The sequence below is a fragment of the Apus apus genome, chromosome 3 (assembly GCF_020740795.1).
Source record: "Apus apus isolate bApuApu2 chromosome 3, bApuApu2.pri.cur, whole genome shotgun sequence".
In the NCBI taxonomy this organism is placed as follows: Eukaryota; Metazoa; Chordata; class Aves; order Apodiformes; family Apodidae; genus Apus; species Apus apus.
This window is the reverse complement of record NC_067284.1, coordinates 4,564,626-4,591,187: the sequence shown is the minus strand read 5'-3', so window position 1 is coordinate 4,591,187 and position 26,562 is coordinate 4,564,626. Positions and strand designations below refer to the sequence as shown.

The window sequence follows — 26,562 nt, the reverse complement described above, 5'->3', positions numbered from 1 at the left end:
AAAAAAAAGGACAAAAAAACCCCCCAAAAAACCGTGTTGGAAATTTCTTGTTCATTCATAAATTATTTTGGCGTGTCAGCCAAGTTGAAATGGCGATTGGCTGCTCCTGCCTCCTGCCAACCCCTTAAGGATCCGATGTGAAATTAGTAGCAAGAAAGCATGTAATTGAGCAAGTCACGTGTGCGCAGGGGGCCAGAACCGAAGCCAGAGAGAAGGGGAAAAAATCAAAAGAGGGAAAGCACATTAGACCATGCGAGCTAAATTTGCGATCGTTCAAAATCAGGATGTGAGATTCATGCAGAAGACCACTTCGATCCACAGGGAAAGTTTTCATCTCCCGAGTTTGGAGCAGAGGGCCCGTGGGGCAACATGGCCGAAGGTTAATTTTCTTTTTCTATTGTTTTACTATGATTTTCGCTCGCTCGCTCTCTCCCTCTCTTCCCCCTCCCCCCCCTCCCCCCCCCCCCCCCCTTTTTTAACCCAACTATGCATTACCCTTTTTTAGCAGCTCGCGCAAGGGGGCTTTCTCCAAACCCATTGTTACCCGGCTCAAAAACTGTTCCGTACCGCCCACACCGATTCACAACTTGAAAAGCTTTCAGGGGGCTATTGTTTGAATTGTTCCTGTTTGATTAAGCACAGTTGCGGTGGTGGGATGAGAAAACGGCCTTACACCTGTCCCAACTTTAATCGAAAGTTTATTCCAAGGAGGGATGGATACACGTTGGAAAATAGTGGTTTCGGCGCTGCATGTGCAATAACCCGTTGTGCAATCTACCCAATTTTGCTTATTCTTTCTCCTCCACCCCTCCTCGGCCGGCCTCCCCCCTCGCCCCCCTTTTTTTCTCCCCCCCCCCCCCCCCCCGATCCTGCGCCTTGCGAGGAGAGACTAATTGGGCTGAGAATTTCTCTTGAGAAATGGGATCGGTCTTAAACCAGCAATATTCAAGTAAAGTATCGCGTTCCGTTCTGTAATGTGGCTGAAAGATGGAGTTAAATGGAAAAATACACGTATGTACAGAAACGTGGGCTGCCCTGGGCAAAGAGAGAGGGAAAACCTCCGTGCGCACTGTTTCCTCTCTCTAACCTCCGGTGATGTTTATATTTTTACGTATTTTGGGGGAAAGGTTGTTTTCTTTTCGGATCTAGGGGGGAAAAAAAAAATTAATTAATAATAACGCGCTCTTTTCGTCTGCATGTTGATTTTTGTTTTGTTTGCCTCTTCTCCCCGTTTCTTTTTGCAGTAACTCCTTCATACGGTGGCAAAAGGATGTTACCAGAATTTAACTCTTTGCTTTGCATCTTGTGCCCCCCCCCCCCCCCCCCTTTCCATTTTTTTCTCGCCCCTTCCCCCCCCACCCCCTCCCCAACCTCCCCTCCCGCCTTTCCCTCTTCCTCAGCAGGGGCGAGTAAAGGTGGAGACGAACCCGGGAAGTTGCCGGAGCAGGAAGAAGAGGAGGAATCCCAGGTTTTGCACGGAACCGGCCATTGCAAATGGTTCAATGTGAGAATGGGATTCGGGTTCATCTCCATGAGCAACCGAGAGGGAAGCCCCTTGGACTCTCCAGTTGATGTCTTTGTACACCAAGTAAGGCTCGTTTTTGACTTCCATCTCAGCCTGCTCCATTTGGTTGAGCTCAGGGGGACTCCGGTTTCATGTGAAGGAACCTGTTTTGGTTTGGGTTTTTTTTTTCTAGGCGTTTAGGTACATCTGTAATTAGAAAAGCCGCCTTAGGTAGTGGTTTTGTTGGCAGCGTTGAATTTGAGTTAATAAGGTCGTTAGATTGTGGCCAGAGATTTGTGCAAAGGGATAATGTTGTTTCTTCCTATCTTGCTTAGAAGCTTCTCCTGTGCTTTTTATTTATTTTCAAATGCCAGGCTTCTCTTTTTAACAACGTTTATCGTTTGTCACCAGGCTGATCAGGAGCAGATATGCCTTGCCTCGGAAAATGATTAGAATTAGGCTCGGAAAAGGATAAATAAATGTCGGGTTTCATCCAGACAACATTGGGATACAATTTAAAAGGCTTTTCTTGTAAACCTCGGTTTGCTTTTTAAAAGCTCATCTGAGATGAGTTAGTTAAATTAAGCCATAATGATGGTGTCATTTTGCAGTCATTCAGACCTGAGAGCGTCCCTGTGGTGGTCACACTGAAGCGTGCGTGTGGTTTGGCTGGTTGGATTTAAATATTCCTTCCTAGGAAAGAAAGAAAAGAACACCTAGCAGCTCGGGAGAGAAGGGACGGGTGGCCGCTGGTTTTATTTTTTGAACGGTGTTCGTGTTTTGAAGGTGGGAGCTGGTGTGGATGCCTTCCCGGGCAGGAGCGTCACATGCGAGCGAGGTACAAAAATGCTCAAGTTTTAGGGGAACTTTTCGCAAGGTCCGTAGCGTGGTTTGTGGAGAAGGAGCATGTGTAGAGCTTCCCATGTCCTGTTACGTCTCCGGCTGCAGCAACGCTGATTTAACTCGTCTTCTCTGTGCTGACCCCAGAGCGGTATCAGGCAGAGGGTCCATTTTGGTACCGGTTTAGGGCCATGTTAGGAAGGGAAAGAGGCATCTCAACCTTTTACGTGGTTGTCCATTTTCTATGACGTTTGCAATGACGGTGCAGGGGGCTGTGCCGTGATCATATCCTGCTTCCCTTTTCATGTTCCATTTGATGGCCCGGCCATCTTTAGTGGGAACTTTTCACCAAGGCCTTTTTATAGGATACACCTTTTCTTTGGGTTAATAAAGAGGTGAGCGAAGCTCAGGAAAAGTGCTGCTGCTTGACATGGAGCCTGGCTCCCTGCCCTGCTGGGCTGGCTCTCTGCCTCACAGGAACCCTGCACCTGAGGACCTGCACATCAATAGCAGCTCTTTGCGTTTGGATTCATGTGCAAAATGTAGAATACAAGAGTGAACAAGTTCTTGCACTTCCCGATTTGTACGGGCATATGAGGTGCCCTCCTCTTGGCTGCTGCTTTTTCTGTTTAGAACTGAGTTCATTCAATACTTCTCAAAGAAGGAGCAATCTTCCTCCTGTTTTTAGCCCTTTCTTCCCTTCTTGATACCTTTCTAAGTCATGAAATTGCTCTTTACAATACCATAAATTTACTTTCTAGATAAACCCCCCTTTTTCTTCATCTAATTTTACGTTAATACATGTAATTCCTTCTGGTTCTTAAATAATAGAAGACAAGTATTTGAAGTGTAGCAGTGTTATTAATTAAAAAAAAAAAGCATTTGGAAGCAAAGATATTGTTAGAGCTGTGAAAGTAGTGTTGAACTGCATGGTATTGTGATACATTTAAGTAATGCTGTGATACTAATCAAGATGTGCTGTTCCATGATGGAAAATAATAATAGAAAATTTTAAAAAGGTATTTGGTAAATTTGGAAGCTGCGGTTCTGTTGAGTCCCTAAAGGAAGAAACAAGAAGGAAATGTTAGACACGTTTGTTGACACTTGAATAATCCACAATGTATCAATATCCTTAAGGTTTCTAAAACATATCACAGTATAAAATGCAGGGAAAATCGCATGTTTCCTTGTACAAAAACTGGTGCAACTCAGTCATTCTGAGTGTTACTTGTATATTTATTGAGTGAATTTACTAGTATTCTGCACTCAATTGCTCTTACAACAAAGAAAATAGGTTTCTCACCATTTTCTTTCTGATAAAATCTAGGATATACATAAACTTCATGGTGACTTGGAGCTCCTTTCCATCAGCCAAAAGTATAATTTTTCTGTCTAACGTAATGGGGAGAAGCAGTATCTATTTCACTTCAGAGTACATTTTAGATAATTTATATTGCTATAGAGAATGCATTGTATTAGCTGACTGGCTGACCAGTGGTAACAGTAGCAGCCAGAGCATAAAAATGTCTTTAAATCAGTAATGTTATTTAACAGTGCTGCTTGTAGAACAGTGTCTTTTGCCTAAGCAGTGACTGGACCCTATTCCTACTAGGTTCGTTAACTTGAAAAAAATTTAGTCATGTGAAAAGGCCTTTTCAAGGCAATGATATTAGCTAATTAATCTGTTGGAATAAAATATTACTGTTCAAAACTGCTTTGAAAACACTTCATGAATTATTTGTGTGCACAGTGTTGCATGCATTCACTTGTTCTGCAATGTTTGTAGCTATTAATATAATTTTATAGAATCAATTATCTAAGCAGAGAAAAGAAGCTTCCATCATATTTATTCCTGTAATAGTTTAAGCTCATTATACCCAGACTTTTGAGCTTGCTATAAATCATGTTGCCTTCATCTTGGAGATCCCTCTTGGTTGTGTGCAGATTATAGTAATGTTTTTCTAAAGTCAATGCTTCACTAATTGTATATATTGATACATATTTTTTAGAGGATGATGATTGTGTTTGAACTTCTCCTTCACCCAGTGAAAGTTGTGTTCATGAAACAGCTGTAGTATTGAATTTTTAACTCAACCTTTTAAGTCCTTCCTTCTGCACGCATCATTTTGATTGATCTTCTCTGAACTACCTGCAGGTTGTTGTTACCCTTCTGGTCATGAGGTACCTAGAGCTAGATGCATTATTTAAGATAGAAACATATCAGCCATTAGGTGTGTGCATCTGTGTGTGTGTGTGTGTACAATGTCAACAGGGTACACTTGCAAACACCTACACTCTTCTTTTTTAGCTTTATTCTGATACAGCTGATGTCTTTAAGTCCTGTGTTTGACTCCTTCAGTGTCTAAGAGTTACAAATCCTAAAACCTACTTAATTTTTCAAAGACAAGCCATGCCCAGTGCAGCAATGTGCCTAGTCCACTTGCTTTCTTTTACAAAAAAATGAATAGCAATGTATGTCCCGTGTAACTGTGAAATGCAAGGAAGGTGCATTGAAGTGGATTAGGCTCAGTATTGTCATTTGGACTTGTCAAAGGTTATCATGGAACCAATAACATAGCTTGCTTCTCTTTTATGATGTGAATTCTTCACATTTGTGTGTGAACAGCTCATGTTAAATTTTAGAAAAACATCTATTTGTTGAAAGGTAAAACGGGCTGGAGAGGTGAAGTGAGTGAAGCTTTGGTGGTACCTATGAAAAAATGGTCTTCATTGCTAAGAGGAGCTTTCTTGAAAACAGGGAAAAGATGAAGCCTGATATTTTTTTTTTTTTCATGTTTGAAATTGTACACACAACTTAGATATGTACAGCTTCTGTACCCGGGCAGCCAGGGGAAAATGCTGCAGATTCTTCCTTGCACATATTTTGTATGGACTGTGTTAGAAACATGTCTGTTTTCCTTTGCTTAGCATGGAGCCCAGCTGTTCAGTATGGTAATGAAGGGTAGGGTGCTGGGTGTAAATAGATGCAATTAAATACATGTTTGTGAGTATCAAGGATTACAATTTTGTCTTCAGTTTCTGAGTAATGTGGTCTTTCAGGATGAGATGGGTTGTTAGTTCAGAAGATGTTTGTTGGGACTTGGCTCTGTAGTTCAAAATGCTTACTGTGTTAAGTGATTGATACAGGATTTCTGAACTGGGTCCTTAAACATGATCCTTCTTTGGCATCCTCTTTATGAGATAGGCAGAGGAAGGAAGGGAGGAGCATCGTACAGGAGTTGGTGTATTTTGTTCCTTCAATAAAAGGAACATGGTTGGTTTGAAAATTTTTGGTTTCTTCTGAGTTTCCTTACTGTTGCTGAAGGTTATTCTTATTACAAGGTTTGATAAAAATAGAAGAGCCCCTTGTAAACAGAAGAATAAATGGAAAATTAGACGTCTAAGCAGCATCTGAAAAGCCTTTTCCCTTATTTTGACTGATGATCCTTTTTGATGATGTCTTCTTTAAATTCTTACTGTTCTAGCCACAGTGGAACAAACTACTTTTTCTAGGATGAAACTTGGCATGGCATGATATACTTACTGAATGCTGACTTTCTAATATTGTGACACATGTGATCCTGGCTGTTTTTTGCAAGGATGCCTTCTTTCATCCTGCACACCTCTTCCTTTCCTGCAGTCTTAGGAGTCTATTAAAAGCTATTAAATTGCTCAGGATAACTGGAAGTTCTGGGCAAGCAAGTGGGATCAACATTGCATTGCTTCTTAGCGTTAGGAATGACATAGCAATGCCCCTTTGTAGCACAGAAGCCTCCATGCAGGGCATGCATTACAAACTTGTAATCTTTGACTTCTGCTGGGGACCAGGCAAGTCCAGTCCTAATCCAGGCTGGCAGGATTTAGAGAGGGAAGCTGAGGAAGGAAGCGAATGGAGAGTAAATGTGTGTCTGCAGTAAGCCTGTGGATCAAAGATCCAGCAGAGATCAGACCTACACTGAGTATGTGGGTGTCAACATCTCCTCAACAGCTTCAACACACCTAGAATCTGTGAGGGTAACTGTTGGGATCTGGAGCCAAGCTTTGACCCTCGCCTGTTGTGTTGGAGCATATGGAGAAAGCTGACTGTAAGTTTTGGGGACCATGGATTTGTGGTATAGGGTGGTACAGCCTTGTCTGGTAATTACTTATTAGGGTCAGTCCTATATTTCAAGTCCTACCTGTGGTCACATAGACAACTGGCAAAATACTTGACTGAGAGCATGATGGTTTAAGATGATTGTCTGAAGAAACTTCTCATTTGGTCTTTAGGTTATGGAGCTGCCATTTGTGGAGATACCTTCCAGATTTCATCCATGTACATCTAACCTCAGCGTTACAAGGCATTTTTATCTATAGATGATTCAGTTTTTAACTGAATGGCAAGTCCCATTAAACCTAACTCGTGTTGAATCAGGTCAGATTTTGCTGAAGAAGTTTAGACATTAAATGCTGACAACCAAAAATTACAAGCAGCCCAAAGACAGGCCTGCAATGGGACTATTTGCCTTAAGAGAGATTTCCCCCTCTGGCAGAGCACTAAGGAGACCCTTTCCAGAGTATGCTGTGCTCTATCCTCCTGTTTTCCAAGACTGAGGAAGTTGTGCACAGGGGTTGGGCTACTGGAAGGAAGAGGATATTTTGTCTAGGGCACAAACATAAGGTATCAAAGCAGATATATGAACCGAAGCTAAAAGGAAATGAATGTCAGATTGGGAAAAATGTTGTTATTGTTGCTTATCCTGGTTTGCAACAACATTACTGAGGTAGTAAGCCTATCTAGACCCATCCAGAATTCTGTTTTAGACTCTTTACAACGTATAGTCCCATATAAATATTGTTTGATTAATCACCCTTTTGTAACCCATCTCAGTAAAGGCCTGTCATTTTTCCTCACTAACGATCAACAGAAACAAAATTAGGCCCATCAGTTTTTACAAAGGTGTATAAAAGTGGCCATAAAGGTGTAATTTAAATACAATCCTAGGAACCTAAAAACCAGAAGGTAAAGACTGTTTATGGTGTTTCTTTAACACAAATAGATAAGGACATAGTGTTTATATCTTTCATTTCCTGTATTTAAGGGTGCTTTTCCCCCTTCTGTTAAAGCAGCTGAAAGTTATCATGACTTGATAGAAAGATATTACGTGATACTTAGGTCTTTCTAGGGGACAGTACTCAGGACAATCTGGACTAGCTTTTGCTTGCTGGATATCACTGGTGAAAGCAGTGAATCCTTAAATTGCTTTTACATCAGCAGAGTATCAATAAACACCTCTGCATGGAAGGTGGAAAAGTGCTTCTGACTGCTTGAGCGTATTTTGTTGGAGAAATTGTTGTCCAGGCCTTTCCTCAGATTATTCTGCCTGGTCCTGACTTAAAATGGGGGGTTAACTACTTGGGAGATGGTTAGAGGGAATTCCAGATCCCCACTCAAGAGGTGGCTCAGCTGCTTGCAGAGCAGCTGTGGAAACTGCTGCAAGTTTTACAATTCGCTGTAGTAAGGAAAACTGGCACTGATGTGGGATTTTTTTTCCTAACATGCAAAGCTGTAACATGCAGCAGGTCAGCAGCTGCTCTGCAAGCAGCTGAGCTGGCTTTGCAACGGCAGGGTGGTGAACAGGTGGAGGTTGAAGCTCCTACAGCCACCCTTCTTGGTGGGAGTCCACTGGCCAAGAGTTTACTTTGATATCTGGCAGCAGTGCTGCTGCTTGAACAAGCCTGAACAGCTTTTATTGCTCCCTCTCTGTTGGGCTAGCTTAGTGCTTGTGAAGCTGCCTGGCAAACCCTGCTGGGGAGATGTTGGTTTCCATCTCTGAGTTTTATCATTCTTCATATCAGAGAAACCCCATCATTACCATAAAAAAGAGTGGGCAGTGTTGGCACCAGGGAAGGGTGGCCGTGGATGTAGCTGCCAGGGTGAGGTGAAGCTATAGGAGGGCAAGAGAGCTGGAAGCTCCTGCTGCAGGAATGGGAATGAAACTGCAATTTCCTCTGGTGCAAAACAGAGTAACTGGTGTTACCTTCAGCTGGGGATGGAGAGACCATGGAAATGTCTTCACAAAAAGGAAGACTTCAAGAAAAGGGGCACTTACGGGTATTGGAATGAGTACAGATGTCTGAGCTCTCCTTGGAAGCGGAACGTTTCAGGAATCTGTTTCTGGGTCACACTTCAGTCTTGTATGTTGCTATTTTTTTTTTTTTGTATGTTTTATCAATTACAATTAAGCTGTGACCTTGAAAAAGATGTAATTGCTGTCTTAAAACAGCACTATCTATAAAACAAACACCAAAAAATTAGGAGGAATTTTTGATTAGTGGCAATAATGTGTGTTTCTTAACCCTACAGAACAGAAGTAAATATATTGATGGGGTGTGTTCATAATAATTTGGATTTATCTTTTTAGCAAATAAGTGAGAGCTTAGTGAAATCAGTTGATAATCTGAAATGTATAGTCCCATAATTATAACTTTGAAAATGAAACACATCAATACATTTGAAATGTAATTTGTCTGAGGGTATGTAGAATTTCCTTGTTCTATTAGCAGAACAGGAGCCAAGAAAATCACACCTGTAATTTCTATTCCAAAGTTCTAATTAGTGCTAGAATTACTAGAATTGCTGGAAGGTTTGTTTTGGTTTTGTTAATAACAGAGGTTAGTATTTTTACCTGTTAAAATGGTTTTAACAGGTAAAATCTGAGTGCATGCGTGTATGAGCAAAATTTGGAGTGTATGACTTTGTCAACAAAATCGAAATAATACTCAACAATTACTACAGATCTTATGATGCTCTGCTGGAAAACACAACTGTCATTATGAAAACCAGAAGTGTGTACTTCTCATTAACATTGCTGATAGTGCCTTTCCCATCAAAGATAATCTGTTCCCAGAGAGGCCCTCTTCTAATTAGTCATGGTAATTTAAAGGTAGGCAGCTTTGAGGATTTTTTTTTCCTAGATTGCTTTTATTATAGTTGCCACTTGAGGCTACTTTTAACATTTGTGTTATAACTTTGTTTATAGTCATAAAAGTCCATGTACCAAAATAATCCCTGGGCTGAAATTGAGAGTAAAAATGATAACCCTTATGTACTTTAAATAGACTAGGATAAGCATGAACCTTGTGTTTTTTTCAAAGTACAGGTGTCTTTAAAACCTCCTAATAGTGCATGTGTGCTACAATTAAAAAAAAAAAAAATTGGTTTATTTCATTTTACAACTCTTTTGCAAGCTGGCAATCAAAAACTTTGTTGGTTTTATGGGCTTTTTGCAATAATACAATCTTAGTGGAAATAGAGGGTTTTAAAAAGCCTCTACTGACCATATGTAGTAATTTCTGAATATTCTTAGAATCATTATATTGGAAATAAAAGAAATATGTAGACATTTTAATCTGGAATGTACCTAACAGACCCAAGCTGATTTCTTTAGACTTTGGATCAGACCCCCAGCTCTTGCCTGGATTAAGCAGATCCACAGTGCTGTGTTACCCTTGGCCTGAGACAGGTACACTGCACATTTTGAGAGTGAGCCATTTTGACACTGGAGTGGAATAAGATAAAATAATTACTCACAAACCTGTTAGCTACCCTCTCCCCCAGACACTAAAGCCAGTAATATATCAGGTGAATGGAAATGTGAGAATTGTTTCAACAGTAAATAAAAACTTACCCTTAATGTCATGAAACCACAACACCCCTTCTTTTCTTGTGGGTCGTATGGATCTGAGAGGGGGCAAATTCTTTGAAGTGGTCCCACTGATCTGTGAAACTGGGCAGCATTAGGAGTGAATTTTAAGTCTCTTACATGAGTGTTCTTACTGGGAGTAAGTTCACATTTATTTTTTTTAAAGTGCTTAAGTGTGCTTTTTTGTGCTCCAGAACTTGTGGACCATATTACGATCTGCTCTGTTCCTTGTGTAGTACCTAAAATGTGGAGCAGTAAACCAGGGTTTGGTTCAGTGCTGCTTAATTAGAAGCTAACTTAATTAGAAGCTCCAAAAGTTGAGGGCCATATTGTGATCTGCTCTGTTCCTTGTATAGTACCCAAAATGTGGAGTAGTAAACTAGGGCTTGGGTCAGTGCTGCTAACTTACAATGATACAACTTAGCATGTATGCATGAACTTGACATTTGTGCCACTTGTTTATACTTTTCACAATTTGCTACTTTTTTATTTTGGTCCCATGAATGTATAATATTTAACATCTTGCCTAAATTCACCTGACCACTAGTCTGTGAGGCAGATCAGCTCCCCTCTCCAGATCTCTGAATGCTTTGATGCAAAGCTCTTGGGTTTACAAATCTTCCTGTAGAAAAAAATTACTCAGTCCCAAATCATTCCCTCATAGCAGGAGAGAGTGGCAGAATAATGTGAAATGCTCCCACTCTGAAAAATACCCCTCACCAGGAGTGCACAGGCCGGTTCTGTTGAAGGGGAATGATGTTCACCCTTGAAGTAGAAGTGCCTTGGGATTTTGAGCAGCTATGCAGTAATCTGGAGACTGCTGGGGACACCTGTACAGGGCCTTTGATTTCTGGCGAGGAAAACAGGATGCAAGAAATATTGGGAAAAGTCCTGAAAACCTTGATCGCTTCAGTGTTGGGTTATCTGTGTCACAAGGGAAAGATGGGAAGAGTCCTTCATGATCTCCTTTTTTCCTGGGCCCCTGTGTTTGGGACATAGAGATTTTACCCAGCTATGAGGGGGAGCACTGATATATGGGGAGAGGAAAGTAGCTGAACCCTCTGTCCCAACAGGAGGAGAGGGATAGTTTACAGATTTGGAAGCATAAGGCCCTCAATTATTTGTAAATGCAGTTAGTTAAAAAGTTTCCATTTTGCCACGGTGCTTAATAGCTCTTCACAATAGTGATTAACTTCTCATTTGGCTGAGCCAAACCTGCTTGGTTTGTCTGCTTCATTGTTTAGTTTGGGTTGATTTTTTTGGTGTGTGTGCTAATTAAAGAAAGCAGGTTACATTTGTACTAGCTGTTTTATATAAATCAAAATCACATGTGCTTAATGTTTTAATGTAGCACGTTTTGCAAAAGCCTGTTTAATGGCTGGGAAATGTAGGCCAGAAGTTAACCCTGGAAGTAATGCATGGTTTCTGTTATAGAGGAGTCTGTGTGGCTGTAGCATGCACACTGATCTTAACCAACAGGACATTCCACAGGGCATCCTGTTCATTGTGTGTGGTTCTGGTTTAGAAACTTGCAGCCTAGAAACACAAACAGAAGGAAAATAATTTTTCAAAGTGTTTTTTCATTTGCTTCACCAGTAAGTGATAATAGACATTGTGTAAGGTGATTGACCTGGGTGTGAAGGAGACACGTGAATAAACAGTGTCAGAAATGAAGCTTCTTCACAGAGAACTTTGCATGTCACTCATGACTTTAAAGGACCAGTCACAAAGAGAGGCCCGTGGGATTGAACTGTAGATGAGAAGAGAGAAAAGATTTGAATGGTGCCTTGTCAAGATGAAAATCATATTCAGGAATCTTAGGCAGAAATGTAGTACATCTGAAGATAAAATCTGTGCCTAAATTAACTGGAATATTGTACCATCTACACTAAGAAAGTAGGCTATCAGATTCTTCTCTTAGCAGTGCCTTTTTTTTCCTTCAAGAATTACAAAACCCCACAATCTAGCAGACATTCTAAAACCTGATATATCAGTTCTGAAAATGTTTAAAATTATTTAAATTCAAAAAGTCCTGGTTGAGAAGGTTCCTTTAAATTTGATCTATGCCTACATTGTCTTCAGTAGAAATTACCAAAGACTTTTGTAAGAAGTTAAAAATGTACTCTCCATTTTATATAATGTCTTTGCATGTAGTGAGTGCATAACATTAGTGCACGACAGCAAATACTTTTCAAAATCAATCTGCAGTCTGCTTTGAGCAACACAGTCTCTCTGTATTTAATAATGTAATTGGTGGATTCGGTTTCCCAAAATAATTTTTACATTCATCTTCATTTATTTTCATTAAGCAATTACATCTATTTTTTTTTTTTTTAATGGCAGATTATTGTGTTTTTGTATTACAGCAGCTTCTGGTTTTTTACTGCCAGTTATTGATAGTTTATTGGAAAGTGATAAAGCCATGTAAGCCTGGAAGGGGCTGTTGTTAATCTTCACACAGATAATACTTCTTCCTTGGATTATTATTTCTTTAACTGGTGATGACTGGAAATGAACCAAACTGGACTGTTAAACTTGGCTAAAGCCAAAGCACTATCCTTTTGCCAAAGGTTAATTATTTTTGGTGTTAATTATTCAATACTGTAATCAATGTTGAACATTTTCTATGATCTACATATTAATACATTTTTTCATATGTAAATAAGTAGTTGTCAATTATCAATAAATTATAAATAAAATATAAATAATAAATAACGAATAATTTTAAATAATACTATGTTTTTATAGTTAAAATTTGTTTTCCTTATATATATATATATGTAATTTAGAATTTATTAATAGTGTATCTGTTACAAGGGAGCTAAACCAGCACTGGGCACAGTTTGTGTCATGAAATGCACCTATAATATATTATATTCCCTTGAGAAGTGTTGAGGTAATTGGCATAAAATTCTTTATTTTTTTTGGTACTCTTTCAGGTTTTAGGGTGGTGAATATAAGCTGTTTAAATTCTTAAAAACTGATAAAACTTAGTTTGTTTTCTCCCTCCGTTTGACGTGCATTTAAAAAAGTAACAGTGTATTTACCTGCCCTTAAGAGATCAAGAGATGAAATGTTGAGCCAGGTAAAATCAGTTAAATAGTTGTCAAGAAGTTCTAGTAGGTAGGCACCAAGTCTCTGAAGGATTTTTCCCAAAAGGAAGCTTAGGAACTTTAAACAGAAGAGTCTGATTAAATACATGTAAGGGTGTTTTGTCTGTATAAACAATCATTCAGTGTAACTTGTTTTTACAGTTGTTTTAAGTGCTTCATAACCTTTAAAATGCCTCCAAAACTAATGATATGAAAGTATTATTAGTATGGACTTCTCATGTATCAATCAATGTTCATCTGAATTTCTTACAGTGCATTCAGCTGTACCAGGTGCCTTCACAGAAATGTGACTTCTCTTTACATCTTAAGTGGCAGAAAATACTCCTTTGGCTTCTTTTGTTCCTTTTCATCAGGGTCTTCACTAGTCCCAGTGCAGCTTTGCTGTTTTGTGGAGGTTTGAAATTCCTGGCATTTCAGATCTCAAGGAGGACTAATTTGGCAGATAATTATTTACTGATAATATGTAAGAGCATAAAAATGTGTTCCTATCTATGGCTTTCTCCATTTAACATGTAGAAACTTTAGTATGGGGGGGTTGTTTTTGTTGAATTCCAGTGGTTTAACAAAGTTAATCTGAATTTGTTTGTCTTGACTAGCATATTGTTCTTCTGGGCACACTCCTGTCTCATTGCCAGGTCAAAAAAAGCAAATAATTTCCTTTTATTAAATCTGTTTGTTGGCAAATTAAAAACTAATAATAAAATAGTACATGCTAAATATACACGAAGGATAGTAACCCTTGCTTCCTTTACAAACCAGTTTGTTGAAAAATACTGATGACATTATTGTAAAATAATTTTGGCACATTTACAAGACAAAACATTTTCTTGCAAAAAACCCAGATGTTTGGACTTTAAAATGTCCAGTTTCCATTTTATAAAGAGCTTTCTGGTAACGATGTTGCTACTACAATGTTACCATTAAATAGAAGAGGAAATTACATTAGCAAAATGTAGACGTTATGCAAAGCACCACAACAAAATACTAATTATGAATGACTACAAGATCTCTTAGATATTTGCGTACAAACCTTGTTGTCATGTTCTACAGTTTTAAAGGTGTTTTTTTCTGACCTAAATGTTTCTATGATTCAGGAAATACGTTTAACACTGTAGGTCAGTTTGGGCTCTGCTCCATAAAGGAACGGCAGAGCCCAATGCTAATTGCCACGGTGGTTTTTATACTTTCCAGTCCTCTTCTGGATCAGTACGTTGCAAATCCACGTAACTGGTACCTAGAAGGGGCCACAAGTGAAGGTTCTGGGTCTTAGTTTTTCAGCTTGCGGACAAGATTTGTCAGTTGGCAGGGATGGAGGAAAACCTCGGGGCTTGCAAAGAATCGAGTTACGGTTTTTTCTGGTATAGCTGTTGCATTTACTCTGTGTACAGCTGGTGATACTCGAGTAGGGCAGGTTGCCTCTAAGGTAAAAGGTTTCTTGCACTGCTGTGGTAACGAAGGGCCTGCCGGACCAACAGCGTTGGCGCCTCTCTTCGTTTAAAACCTGCACGGGCGCAGTCGCTGCAGGATTTTGCTGCTGGGGGTTCTTCACGCCTGCTTTTCATCTCAGTTCATCGCTGTGGACACCAAAACCAGCCAGATGTTACCGCTGCGGCGAGCACAAGGTCTGAAACCGCGGCCTCGGCGACGAAGAACGCGCGGAAACGTCGAGGCACCGACGGGCTGGCGCGAAGGCAGAGATTCAGTTCTGCTCCTTTCCCACGCCAGGGGCGAGACGGGCAAGGAACCCCGCGGGGGTTTTGGTGCTGTGTTTTGTCTTCATTTTCGGTGTACCCGGTGCCTGGTTTTAAGGCTTTAAATGAGGCGGGGGTACCTGAAAAAGAGGGGGCGGGACCGGGGTCGGTTTGTTTTCGGGGAGGCTGAGGGGAGGGAGGGATGGCCGGGCCCAGGAGCCTCCTGAAGGGAGGAACGCGGGGCTGGTGGGCTCGGGAAGCAGCCCTGGGAGCCCAGCGAGGAAGGTAGAGCTGCTCGCTGCCCCATCGCTTCCTCGGGCCGCTTCTAACCCAGCCCTGCCCTGTGCGGCCCAGGGAAGGGGGTTGGGGGGGTGGATGTGACAGATTCGAAGACGTCGCGCTTGATTGCTCTCTTCACGAGGGTGTAAGTGGTTGTTTCAAGGACGGGTTGATTCGGCAGGCGGTGCAGGAGCGGGAAAATGTTTAGGTTAGGATCTGGGAGAAGCGCTTTGCAAGGGAACCGGGCTTTGGCGGGAGCAGCTGGGGCCCGGCCCGCGGGGGCTGCCCAGCAAGATGGCGGCGGGGCGGGCGGCCCGGCCCGGCAGCGCCTTCACACGCGGCCCCGTCCCCTCCGGGCCCCGTCCCCGGGCTCCCGGCCCCCGTCCCGCTGGTTTTTCACCCGGTTGGAAGATCTGTCGCTCCCAAGAGAGGATCTCCCTAACCCTCCGTGCCGCGGCGAGGCCCCGCGGGAGCTCCTGGGGGGGCCCGGGCCTGGCAGAGAGGAGGGGCTGCAGAGTGTGGGGTTGGGGGTGGGGGGGATGGCGTTAAAAAAGCGCTTTGGAAACAAATGCAGCCCCCTCGGAAGGAGTGAGTGAAACCTGAGCCGAGTGTTGCGTTTGTTGTTTGCTCTTGTTGACGCTTAAGAGGAAAAAGAACACCGGGTGGAGAGTTACATCTGGGTATGATAGATGGGCGTTTAATGATTTTCTCAGCAAATACCTACCCTTCCCCTCTTCGTGATCAAGCAAAATTACTCCGAAATAACATGCTATCTTGAAGCAGTGGTATTTACACCCATACTCGAAATTTTAAAAGCGAGTACGTTTTTATATCAACCACCAATCATTTATCTTAAACATGTTAGAACTTTTAAGCAGCTTCCCGTTTCCCTTTTAACTTCTGAGCGGTGGGATGTGACAGCACACGGAAAAGTTTTGCAAAATGTCCAGGAAAATTGCCTGCTTTTGTTTGTTTTGAAGGAGAACATAGTCCTTCATGCTAAAAAGTCATTCAGAAAGATTGCAGGATTCCAGTCTTGCAAACACTTGTTCTTGAAGGTAAGAACTATTCCTGTAAATTAAGGTTTCAAGATTAGGACCTTAAATATGTGACCTTTTAAACTTACTTACCTCTTAAACTAGTCTTTTGCTTGAGTCTGTCTTGGACAAAGTTCCTCATGGACTCAATGGGAATTTTTTTTCCTTGTGTAAGAACTATAGTTTCACTACTTAAGATTTGGTGTTTGTTTGTTTGTTTGTTTGTTTGTTTTAATTGAGGAAAAGATTGATAGGTTATACTTTTTTAAATGGAAAAAAAAACAGATGTAAGAAATACATCTACTTCTTTAACAACAGCAGTTCTGCTGCAAAGGAAATGGCTGAATTCTGTCTGTATGGATGAGTTCTACAGGTTCTCTTGATGGTAGTTTATAACATGTAATAGAAAAAATGTATATTATATATATTACAGTTGATAATACAAAATGTACTTTTAGGCTGTGAGTGGTGAGTAACAATTCACTGCTCTGCTATTGTCCCCTTATGGGATGAGTTTAGTGTAATTCCATTGACTTTGATACAATTGTGTCAGTTACCCCTTCCTCCCTGTTCAGCATCCAGCTCACTGCAATCTCACTGTTTTTCCTGCTAACATTTTTGTTTGCAAACGATTTTTTTAGATGCATCATGTTGTGAAGGGGATTGGTACTGACAGAATCCTCGGCTTGCTTAGGTTGTTTCAAAGTAAAATAATGCAGGGATTAAAGTCTACATTACTTGGATTGTTAGCTGCAAAGAGGTGACACATGCAATGTGTCTAACAAGTGCTTGTCAAGCAGAAGTTTTTCACATCTCAAATACTAGATGACTTTGTCTCAGGCTGATTCATCCACATGTGCTGTCTGCCTATAGAATTTCAATTAAACAGAGCATTGTTTTTAAAAATGTACCCTTTTTTTTTTTTTTTTTTGCTCTTCATGTCAGATAATTGGAACATTTTGATAACGTTTCTGCTGAGGTTGGCAACTTATTGTAACCTTCCTAGGTAAAATTCTGTGTCTTTTTTTAAGGTTAATGTCAGACGTTGCTTCTATGATCCCAAATGGTAGAAGTGCTTTTCAAAGATCACAAACCTCTGTGAGGCCAAGTGTTGTCAGTCCATATACCAGTGCTTTAATGACATTTTGTTTGATACACATCAAACTTGACATTGCTGTTCCATGAGCCCTGGACACATGCTGCATGGTTATTTTTAAATTAAGTAAACATCTCTATTGAAGAAAAAAATGTTGGCTGAAGATGTTGTATCACTCTAGATTTCTTGTTTTTTTCCAATACAAAATCCTTGCTTGTTATAACTCTGCAATTCCATTATTGCCCTAAACTACCTAGCTGTACTTCAGTTGGAACAGTCAATCCCACCCACTCCTACCTCCACCCTGGCTACATAGAATCATAGAATGGTTTGGGTTGGAAGGGACATAGAAGTTCATCTAAGTTCCAACCCCCCCACAAGGGCAGGAACACCTCCCACTAGAGGTTCTCACTCAGACTCCTGTGCCAATTCTGCTGCCTCGAATTGCAATCCCTGACTGTTTGAGCTGAGAACTGGTAATTGATTTTGCACGTTTGAGTTTCATTTGTATCAGCAAGATCACAGGACTTTGGTCTTGCTACATGAAAATTGCAGCTAACTTGAGGAAGTCAATGAAGCATGCAGCCTGAGGAAATGCAGAACACGACCACTCCAAACAGTGTCAGGACAGTGGTAGAGTGTAATTTTCAAAGAACTGAGCCAAAATAAAATGGGAGGTCTTGTTCCCTGGACTTCTGTTCAGTCTCGTTGATTTAACTCACTAGCTAGGAAAAAAAATGGCAGAGCAAGACCTTGCGTGGCTGCATCTCACAGAACCTCCATCTGTGGTGGCATATGCTCGTTGTGCCTACACCTTGTATCAGTGCTGAGCTTGGTCTGGCATTCATTTCCTTAGAGATGTTAGCAGTCCAGTCCTGCAAACAGTAGATGTGTCTGTTTTAAATTTTTTTTTTAAAACCATAAATATTTGGGAGTGAGTTTCCCATTGCCATTGGCAATATTTATCTGGTGACAGCCCTGCTGTTTAAACTTGCAGTTGAGTTGAGCTGTCTCCTTTGCCAGGCACACCTTCTACTTTATAATACAGGAGGATCAAGTTAAGCTCCCTTGAAGGGTTCCATGATTTAAAGTTTCTCAGCAGACTCTACATAATATATATTTGCTGAACTCAGTGGCTACTTTGACCAAAGTTCAGGGCCAAGCAGTGCTACACCAAATTAGCCACGAACGGCTGCTTTCCTGGTGCCCAAGTGCAGCTTCCAAGCAGGTTGTAGCAGTTATTTTTGTTTCTCTTTTAAGGACACTTGACAAATATTTTCACAGAAATAAGCCTGAAGTGTCCTGAATGAGCTGAGAAGTGGTTTTAAAGAAATACTTCTCATGCACCTGCACGTGTTGGTGATTCGTGGTGTTTGATCACGTGGTGTTTGTCACACCTACAGAGTTAAGAAGACACTTTGACTTTACTGGACTTGGCTGATGTTGAGCATGGTCCCAAACTGAGCTCTCTTATGCATAAACATTGCCGCTGGTGAATGGAGCCTGTCCAGTAGCAAAGCTCTGTGTTTAATAGCATTTGATCAGCATCCTCACAATTAAGTTGTCTTTCTTATATAAAATTATATATGATTTGAACTTGTAGCTGCTTTTCTTATAAAGGTATCTAGGTATTTATTTTAGAGAGAAAAATTGTCAGATGCTGTAACAAAATTCTGTTCAACTCCAATATGTAACTGTGAGGAATGATGACACTTTCCAGTAACCTTAATTTATTGCATAGATCAATTGTTGCTTAAAGTAATTTGGCACTTTCTCTTGCACACAGTAATTTGTGCACCTTGTGCACTGTTATTCCGTGCAAAGTCCAGGTGGATCACTGCTGTTCACAGCTGCCTTAATCTAAGACTGACCAAAGTAGGTATGTCTGTTCCTGGCACACAAGATAAGAATAAGGAGGATATAAATATTGGCTATATTATAACAAATTTAATTATTTGGCACATTATTCCAGCAAAGACTGAGTTAAGTGAGCAAAATACCATTTATCTTCGTTTGTAGGTTGTTCTTTGGGTCATTATTGATTTCCAAATTTCAGGTAATTATAATAAGTTATGGTGACATTAACAATAAGCAATTCATCTTTTTTTGTTTTCAGTGGTTGGGGGAGAGTGTGTTGCAAACAAATGGAAAATTTAATGTAAGAAAGTACAAGCTGCACATGAGAAAATATTTTTAAAGGGAATATTAGGTGTAAAAGTAATGTTTGAAGAACTTAGATTACAATAAAATAGAAATGTAATTTCCACTTGAAGGTATTTGCATAGCACAGGGTTTTCATTGTTTCACAAAATGAAAAATATCTACCTTTTCAAAGGAAAAATGTACACAAATAATTTTTCAAAGAGGAAACTTTATTAAATCTTTTCTTTGCCATCAGCTTAACATTTGTGGATCAGCATTTCACTGTAAACTCTTCATTTCTTTACAAATAAGATATAGCCTCTAGTAAAGAAATAATTTCAGAATTGACCCTGGAAATGTGTGGAGGTTGACCAAGGAAGAGTTTTTCTTGAGCACCTATTTTTAAATTCTCAAGTAGTGGTAAGGAAAACACCACTTCAGTAAAGCTGAGCAAAATGCAGCACACACTGTGTAGACATTTCTGCTGGCTTTCCTTCATCTTCTGCGGGTGCCCCTCCTCCATTTTGTTTCCCTTTCACAGCTTTTCTGGTGGTGCTCTCTCTTGACCCCACAGTGTGAGCCTGGAGCCACACAGGACACTGGTAGGATCAGGGAACACCATTGTTGGATTAAAATGTGAGTGCACAAGTCAGGAAAAAGACTGCAAAGGCAGCAAAAGGAAACTGGCTACTTTTTTCTCTCTAAAAAACTGCAGTTGTCTTAAGCCAGAGCCTGAGGTTTTGTACAGCTTGTTTGACATTTCATGCTGAAAGACAACGTGGCTAATTTTGAAAAACACCTGAAGAGATTTCGTTGAGATCTGGTTTTCTATTGTGATTTGTTATAAGAAAAAATAAGAACAGTTCAAAGCACTCTTGGTCTAAAAAGGCAAGCAAGCTCCAAATAGAATGGTTATTTCCTTTCTTCTTTTCTGCGTTTAAAACAAGATTCCCTAAGATAAACTGTTGAAAACCACGTGACACAATTTAAATATTAATCAGTCCTTACAAATTAATGCCTTTTATTTATTCCTAAGAAATTATTTCTCTGGTCTGTGCATAAATACACTTCCTTACTCAGAAGTTGACCTTAACTTAGTGTTTTGTAATAATGATATTTAAAAACCTTATATTAACACATTTAACCATTTTCTTAGCATTAGTATTCTGGGCTTAGTGTTCTGTAGAACAGCCTATTCATTTACAGAATATAAGCAGAAAATACTCGTACTTTTGTGATAAAATGTGCTTATACCTGGCTAGTTGAGGAGATGAGGAAGCTATTTAAAAGTGGTTTAGAAACTGCTTCTTTAAACAAACATCAGAAGCCTCCATTCCTCTTGCCCTTATGCCTCCAAAGTCATATCCAGCTTTAGTTTGATTTTCATCTTCCATTTGATGGGATTTTAGCACCATCATTTGTTAACCAGACCTGAACACTAGGACTGTATTCTGCAGTGGGTGTTACATTTCCATGTTTATCAGTCCTGATTCTCCATGTACAACGAAGGGAGGTGTTCACAAGTGTTGAGAAATAGATAACTGATTGTAGAATCTTCTGAATACTGTGTTCATTTACTTCAAACAGTCCTTTCAGACAAAATACATGTTGCATTAGTTTGCTGTCTTTCCATACTTGTGGGTCTGCCGTTTATGCATCTGACTGACTTCAGTTTCTTGGCAACAGCTTGTTGATTATATTAGAAATTTCTGCAGATATTTCTGTCAGGTTCTAGAGACACAGCTGCTGAGCTGTGCTCACAGATACTAGGGTACGGGTTCGTGCTTAAATTGAGGCGTGGGCCAGCTAAACATAATTGCTGCTCACACCTGCCTGATTAGTAGCAGCAAGTGTCCCTTATTAACTGGACCAGTATAACTCACTTTGTGGGCTTTAAGACTGCATGTGGTGATAAATAAACCCGGGAGCAGGCTGAGGCAGTGGACTGTGATCCTTCATGCTGTGTGAGAGGTAACGTGTTGTTCCCTGTAATTTTTTTCTCCCCTCAGCAACTGTTCTTACATCTGGCAGAAGGATCCATGCTTGGTGGTATCACCCTAGTCAGCAGTCTCAGCACAGCTACCCTGTCTTTTGGGACTGGGGCAGAGATTGAGAAGGAAAGACTTTTGCCAAGTAGATGTTAAATTATGCTGTGCCACCTCACTTCAGAGCCAGGAAATTATGTCCAAGCTGTTTAATTAGCAACATGTAAGTAGCCTGAGACACAGAGGAATGAAAAGGTAGGGGAGATTTTGAAATGGGGTGCAGATGTAGCTGCCAGTAGTCAGGAGACCATGAATTGCAGCATTTGTGCTAATGGTAACATTTTTGTAGCCCACGCAGTTTTGTTGAGTTTTTTAAAAAGTAATTATTGATTTTTCTCCTCACCTTTCTGTTTAATAACAACAGATTGCAAAGGCAGGTGTTTTTGTTCCCTTTCCAAAAGGATTAGGACATAGTACATTTAAAATTTGAAAGGTCCTACAGTGGGTAGGTAAACCCACACAGGGGTTAGCCTGTACCTGGTTAAGAACAGCTTTGCATTAGATCTGCCCCGTGCAGTGGGATAGAGGCATCTGGCAGCAGTGTGGTCTGGTGTTGGCTTGAACTGCAGGTGGAAGTGTCCTGAGCCTCCCTGCTGGTTAATGTGACTTAGTGAAGTACTCGTGCCTTGTGGGAGGTAGCAGCAATTCACCAAGCACACGTGCAAATGCCATGTGTGGATGCACTGACTCATGTTAATGTAATTACCTCATTGTAATTGAGTTAAGTACAATTGATTTAACAGTAGTGAAGATGAGCCCACAGTTACTGTCTAAAATGTGGGTTCATACTTGATTGTCAGGGTTACTGATTCCTGCAGGAGGCTGCAAATTTTCTTCCTAATCCAGTGAATGAAGAATGTCCTTAACTTTAACAACATCCACAGTCCAAGTGGAACTTTACACAGGGTGGTCATTTTTACTTCCTGCATATATTTTCCAAATACTGTGTAAGCTATGGATCATACACCTTTTGCAGAGTGGGAGGGATCAGCAGGTTGTGCACAGTACCTTTGTGTTTGCTTAGCTGTTCTGAAGGCTGAGTTCTGATACTGAGGTAGAAATATCTTGTCACTTAATTGCTTTTTGGGGGGATCTCACGGCAATAATTTTGGAAGCCTCGTGGTTCACTGCTCCACAAGCTTGATCATTTCTCAGAAATGTTTTTCGTTCCTGCTTTATATGTTACTAAGAATCTCACCTGTTTACCCAGACTTACTCCAACAGTAGTTGCCATCTCTAATTCAGTATGTTAGCATGTACTAATCCATGATTTTGGAGGCAATGAAAGTGTGAAGATGGCATGAGAAAGGGGTTTAAATGTAGGTATATTGATTGGCTCATTAGCTAATGAGCTCATTAGACATGGATTGTATAGATTCGGTATATTATGTTAATACAACCAGATTTACTTCCCAGTGAAGTGGGCTTTTTCACTTTGAGATTTATTTTCTGTAGAGAGGGCTGTACTGGTCTTTGCAGTTATTGACAGAAAGTTTTTATCACAAATTCCAATTTTTCCATTAAGATTTCACCTGTATCCCTCTGATTTCTCACCCCAGTGTGTGATTATTTTAATGAAACTTCCCACAAAAAAAAAACATTTTGAAATTGCTATTATTTACTGAAGTTCCTTTTTCTTTTTAAAGGTTTAGGTGGCTGGTACTCTCAGGGTCTGATCTGACATCACAGTTCAGCCCATCCAGGTTAGCTGCAGAAAGGAGCAGTCTTTGAGCCTTCTTTGCTTTTTCTGCCCTGGCCCAGGCTCCAGAATAAGTCAGTTCAGCAAGCTAAATCTGTTTCAAAAACAAAACAGCCTCCCTAACCCTCTTTTTCTTACAGTTAATTTTTTGCTGGCATTGCTGCCTAAACTTGGGATAGACTCAGATGGATGCCACAGGGGGGTGGAGGAAGGAAGGAATCTGCATCTGCAGCTGGGAAGAACAGAAGGGAGCTGCTCCCTTTTCCTGAAAAGGCCATAATTTAAATAAAAAATGACATTAATGAGTTGATATGAGTAATTCTAACATTTTCATTTTGTTGTCATTCCAGAAATACTGAGTTTCTGAAAACAGGATACTCTGTATATATCTACACAGATATTCCTATCCCTGTCTTTGTCCACACATGTTCTTAGGAATTTAGTAAGATATTGTAGAGTCAAGCTGTTTTTTAAAGAGCCAGGTATTTTTATGTTGTGAACTGTTGATTTGTAATTTTTTGGTTTGAGTTGGTTGGTTGGTTTTGTTTTTAAGAAGCAAAATGTCATCTTTGAACAAAAAACTTGCCTGGGTAACTTCTCATATTAAGTGAAATGGAGCAGAAAACAATAGGGACAAAACCAAAGTATGACATGGAATTGTGAGTACAGGTTGGTACAGCATAAAACACGATTTGTATAGGTTGTAAATATGCACATTATTAAGTGTATTACCATTTCTTTATTAGAAATTCCAGTTAAGCCTTGAACTTGAAGCATGTTAGGGAAGCTAAAAATATTCCTGACATTTACATAGTGTGTGATTGAGTCAGAAGGTTTTTGAAGACTTGGGGGCAGGCTGTATCAGAAACAATACAGTGTTACTATTTAGTGTAGAGAAAGGAACAAAACAGGTGCAACAAGTGTTTTTGTGTAACAGGTAATTAATAGTGCATCATGGTGGGTGAGAGTTTTTCTAATTTCAGAAAAACACCATTGATGGCCCTCTACCTACCAGTGATAGTTTAAACTCTTGAGACTTGGTGATTGAAATTCTTGTTGGCTTAGCTGAGTTCTGCCATGGCTTGAAGCAGGAGGCATTTTGTCCAGCACAAAAGTTAACTGCTGTTCCCATGAAGTCAAGGGTTCCGACATCTCTGGTTGTTCAGGCATCAGCAACTGTAATTGAGCCCAAGCCTTGTCTGACTCCCTGTATAGAGAAAGCCAGTGTTTCTGCTTCTGTCTCACTTGGAGAAAGAGCAGTGGGGAGTGGCAGGAGCAGAAAACCAAAGAAGCCAGTGCAAGGAAGGGGACTCTGTGTGTTGAAACAAAAAAGTGACATTGGCAGTGCAAGCAATCCAGACCTCCAGCAGGCAAGCTCTGGGCTCCCTACGTATAAAACTTTTAACAATGCACAAAACCCTGTCCTCCTAGCAAAAGTTTTGCTCCCCAAACAAGGAAGCATCACAGACACTGAGGCAAGGTGCTTTGCTAGCCTGGGCTGGCCTCTCCAGGGCTGAAGCCTCAACCCAGCTGCCTTGTAGCCCCAAGTCATCCTGCCCCTTCTGAAAGGATCCTGTGGTGCTCCTGCTCCCTGTCAATCCCAGCAAGTGCAGCTCTGCTCATAAGCTGCCATTTTATTTCCTGAGGCTTCCAGTTTTGTGGCAATTGCTGACCAGAAATTACCCTCAAACAGAAGTATAATTTTTACAGAACAAAAAGCAACAGAAGAAAAAGGATCTTAAAATCCAGAAGCCAGAGAGCATGGGAATGTGTGCTGTGATATGTAATTTCCTAAGTAATGGCCAGTTTCTCTAGGTGGCTGCAGTGGAGTCCCTTTGGGTCAGTCTACCTTTCTCGTTTCTGAACAGTGACCCTGCTCTTTCCATTGAGAAGGGCCTTTCTAACTCTTCAGTGTTTGTTTTTAATTTCCAAGTGGAATATCCATGTTACTTTATCATGCATCCTAGCATTGGTCCACATCCTTGCTTGCTGCTTTGCTGCTGGTCTCTCGGGTAGGTTGCTGCTGGAGAGTTTTCTGTCACTGCCCTAGCTGATCATACATAGCTGGTTCTGTGTCCCTTTCACCAGACAACAAATTACTTTGCTACTGGTTTTGATTTTATATGTGATAGGCCTTCAATCTGTATCATACCGGGCAATGAAAAATGGGTTGGATTAGTGTGTTATTTCCCAAGAGAGACAGATACCTGTGGCTTAGGTTTCTGTGAATACACTCACTAAACATATTTTCTTTCATGAGAAAGAAGTTTTTAGATGCCCATTTCCCTTATGTGGAAGAGAGGGCAGAGGGATTGTTAGTTTTTAAAAGTTCTATCCATGGGACAGCAGTCAGTCCTCGTATTGACTCTCTGCAAAGGCTTTTCATTCACTATAGGTTATGTCATTGGAGGGGAAAAAAAACCAGTGCTGGGGTATCATTTTGGTGGCTTATACTTCAACTTTCTTCTAAGTCAACAGCTGAACTGAAAATATGAGCATTTTACTGATGCAAGACTAATTATTGCATCTTCAGCTGTTCTTAGTTTTAGTTGCTTGCAGGAGGGAAGCCTGAGGTTTCGAATCTCTGGAGAATCGTGCACCTCCCAGCTCTGTATGTGTATTTTATGATGTCTATTTTCTATGCATTTAAATGTCCTAACTGCCAGTGGTGTCCCCTCCCTCTGTTAAATTTCTTTTTAGTTTTTTTTTTTTAGCCTCAGGGGCTTAATTATCTGGAAACACTGAGGGTGATTAATCAAGCTAATTTGTGTTAACTTCAAAAAACAAACAATCTTACTCCAATTTTGTGTAGTCTCAGGCTTTCTGTTTTCTTGTTAATATTTTTCTGGAATGTTTTATCTCAGTATCTCTTTCCTGCCTACATAACAGACATTAATGCACACAATTACTCTGAAGAATATTCCTGTGTCCACAGAACGAAGTCAACCATAAAAATCCCACATGGTATATGAACTGGAGTAATTTTACAGGTGACTAATCATGAACATAACATTAAGCATTCTTAAAATAACTTCACATGACATAGTGGTCATGTCTAAGTGGTCTGGGAGGTGCAGAAGTACTGTGCAACTATAAAGAAAAAAGCTTTTTTACTAATTTGTCCTTAAGATCCATTGAATTGAGGGAGTATGTGTTTAAGAAAGTGAGATTGGCTTGAAAATTATTCACATCCATTCACCTGACCAGATGTAGGAAAAGTCTCCTAAGTTTTGTGTTGTGTTCCCCTCACCCACCCCCCCATGTCTCTGTCCACAAGCACATTTTGCTCCTGATCAGAATGTTTACTGAGCCCACATCATCTCCTAGAACACGTTACTTGTCTGTATCTTGGAAGAGCTGGTTGTTGGTCTGTCATAACTGTCCTGTGTGAGTTTTTGACTTGGAAGTGTACTCTGAGTAGACTTCAGGCT

The 26,562-nt window shown here is 40.5% G+C and overlaps 1 protein-coding gene across 3 annotated transcripts in view; it reads left to right on the top strand.

Moving 5' to 3' along the window:
* LIN28B (lin-28 homolog B) overlaps nt 1-26,562 on the top strand; it is an 89,726-nt gene that overhangs the window by 5,561 nt on the left and 57,603 nt on the right. Inside the window, exons 1-2 of one of the 3 annotated variants that reach the window (XM_051613181.1) lie at nt 146-379; nt 1,401-1,588. In XM_051613181.1, the coding sequence (XP_051469141.1) occupies nt 370-379; nt 1,401-1,588 (198 nt within the window). In that variant the 5' untranslated portion in view covers nt 146-369. Of the gene's footprint in view, nt 1-145; nt 380-1,013; nt 1,093-1,400; nt 1,589-26,562 lie in introns of those variants that run through there. The other 2 variants (XM_051613179.1, XM_051613180.1) reach the window with 2 other exon arrangements.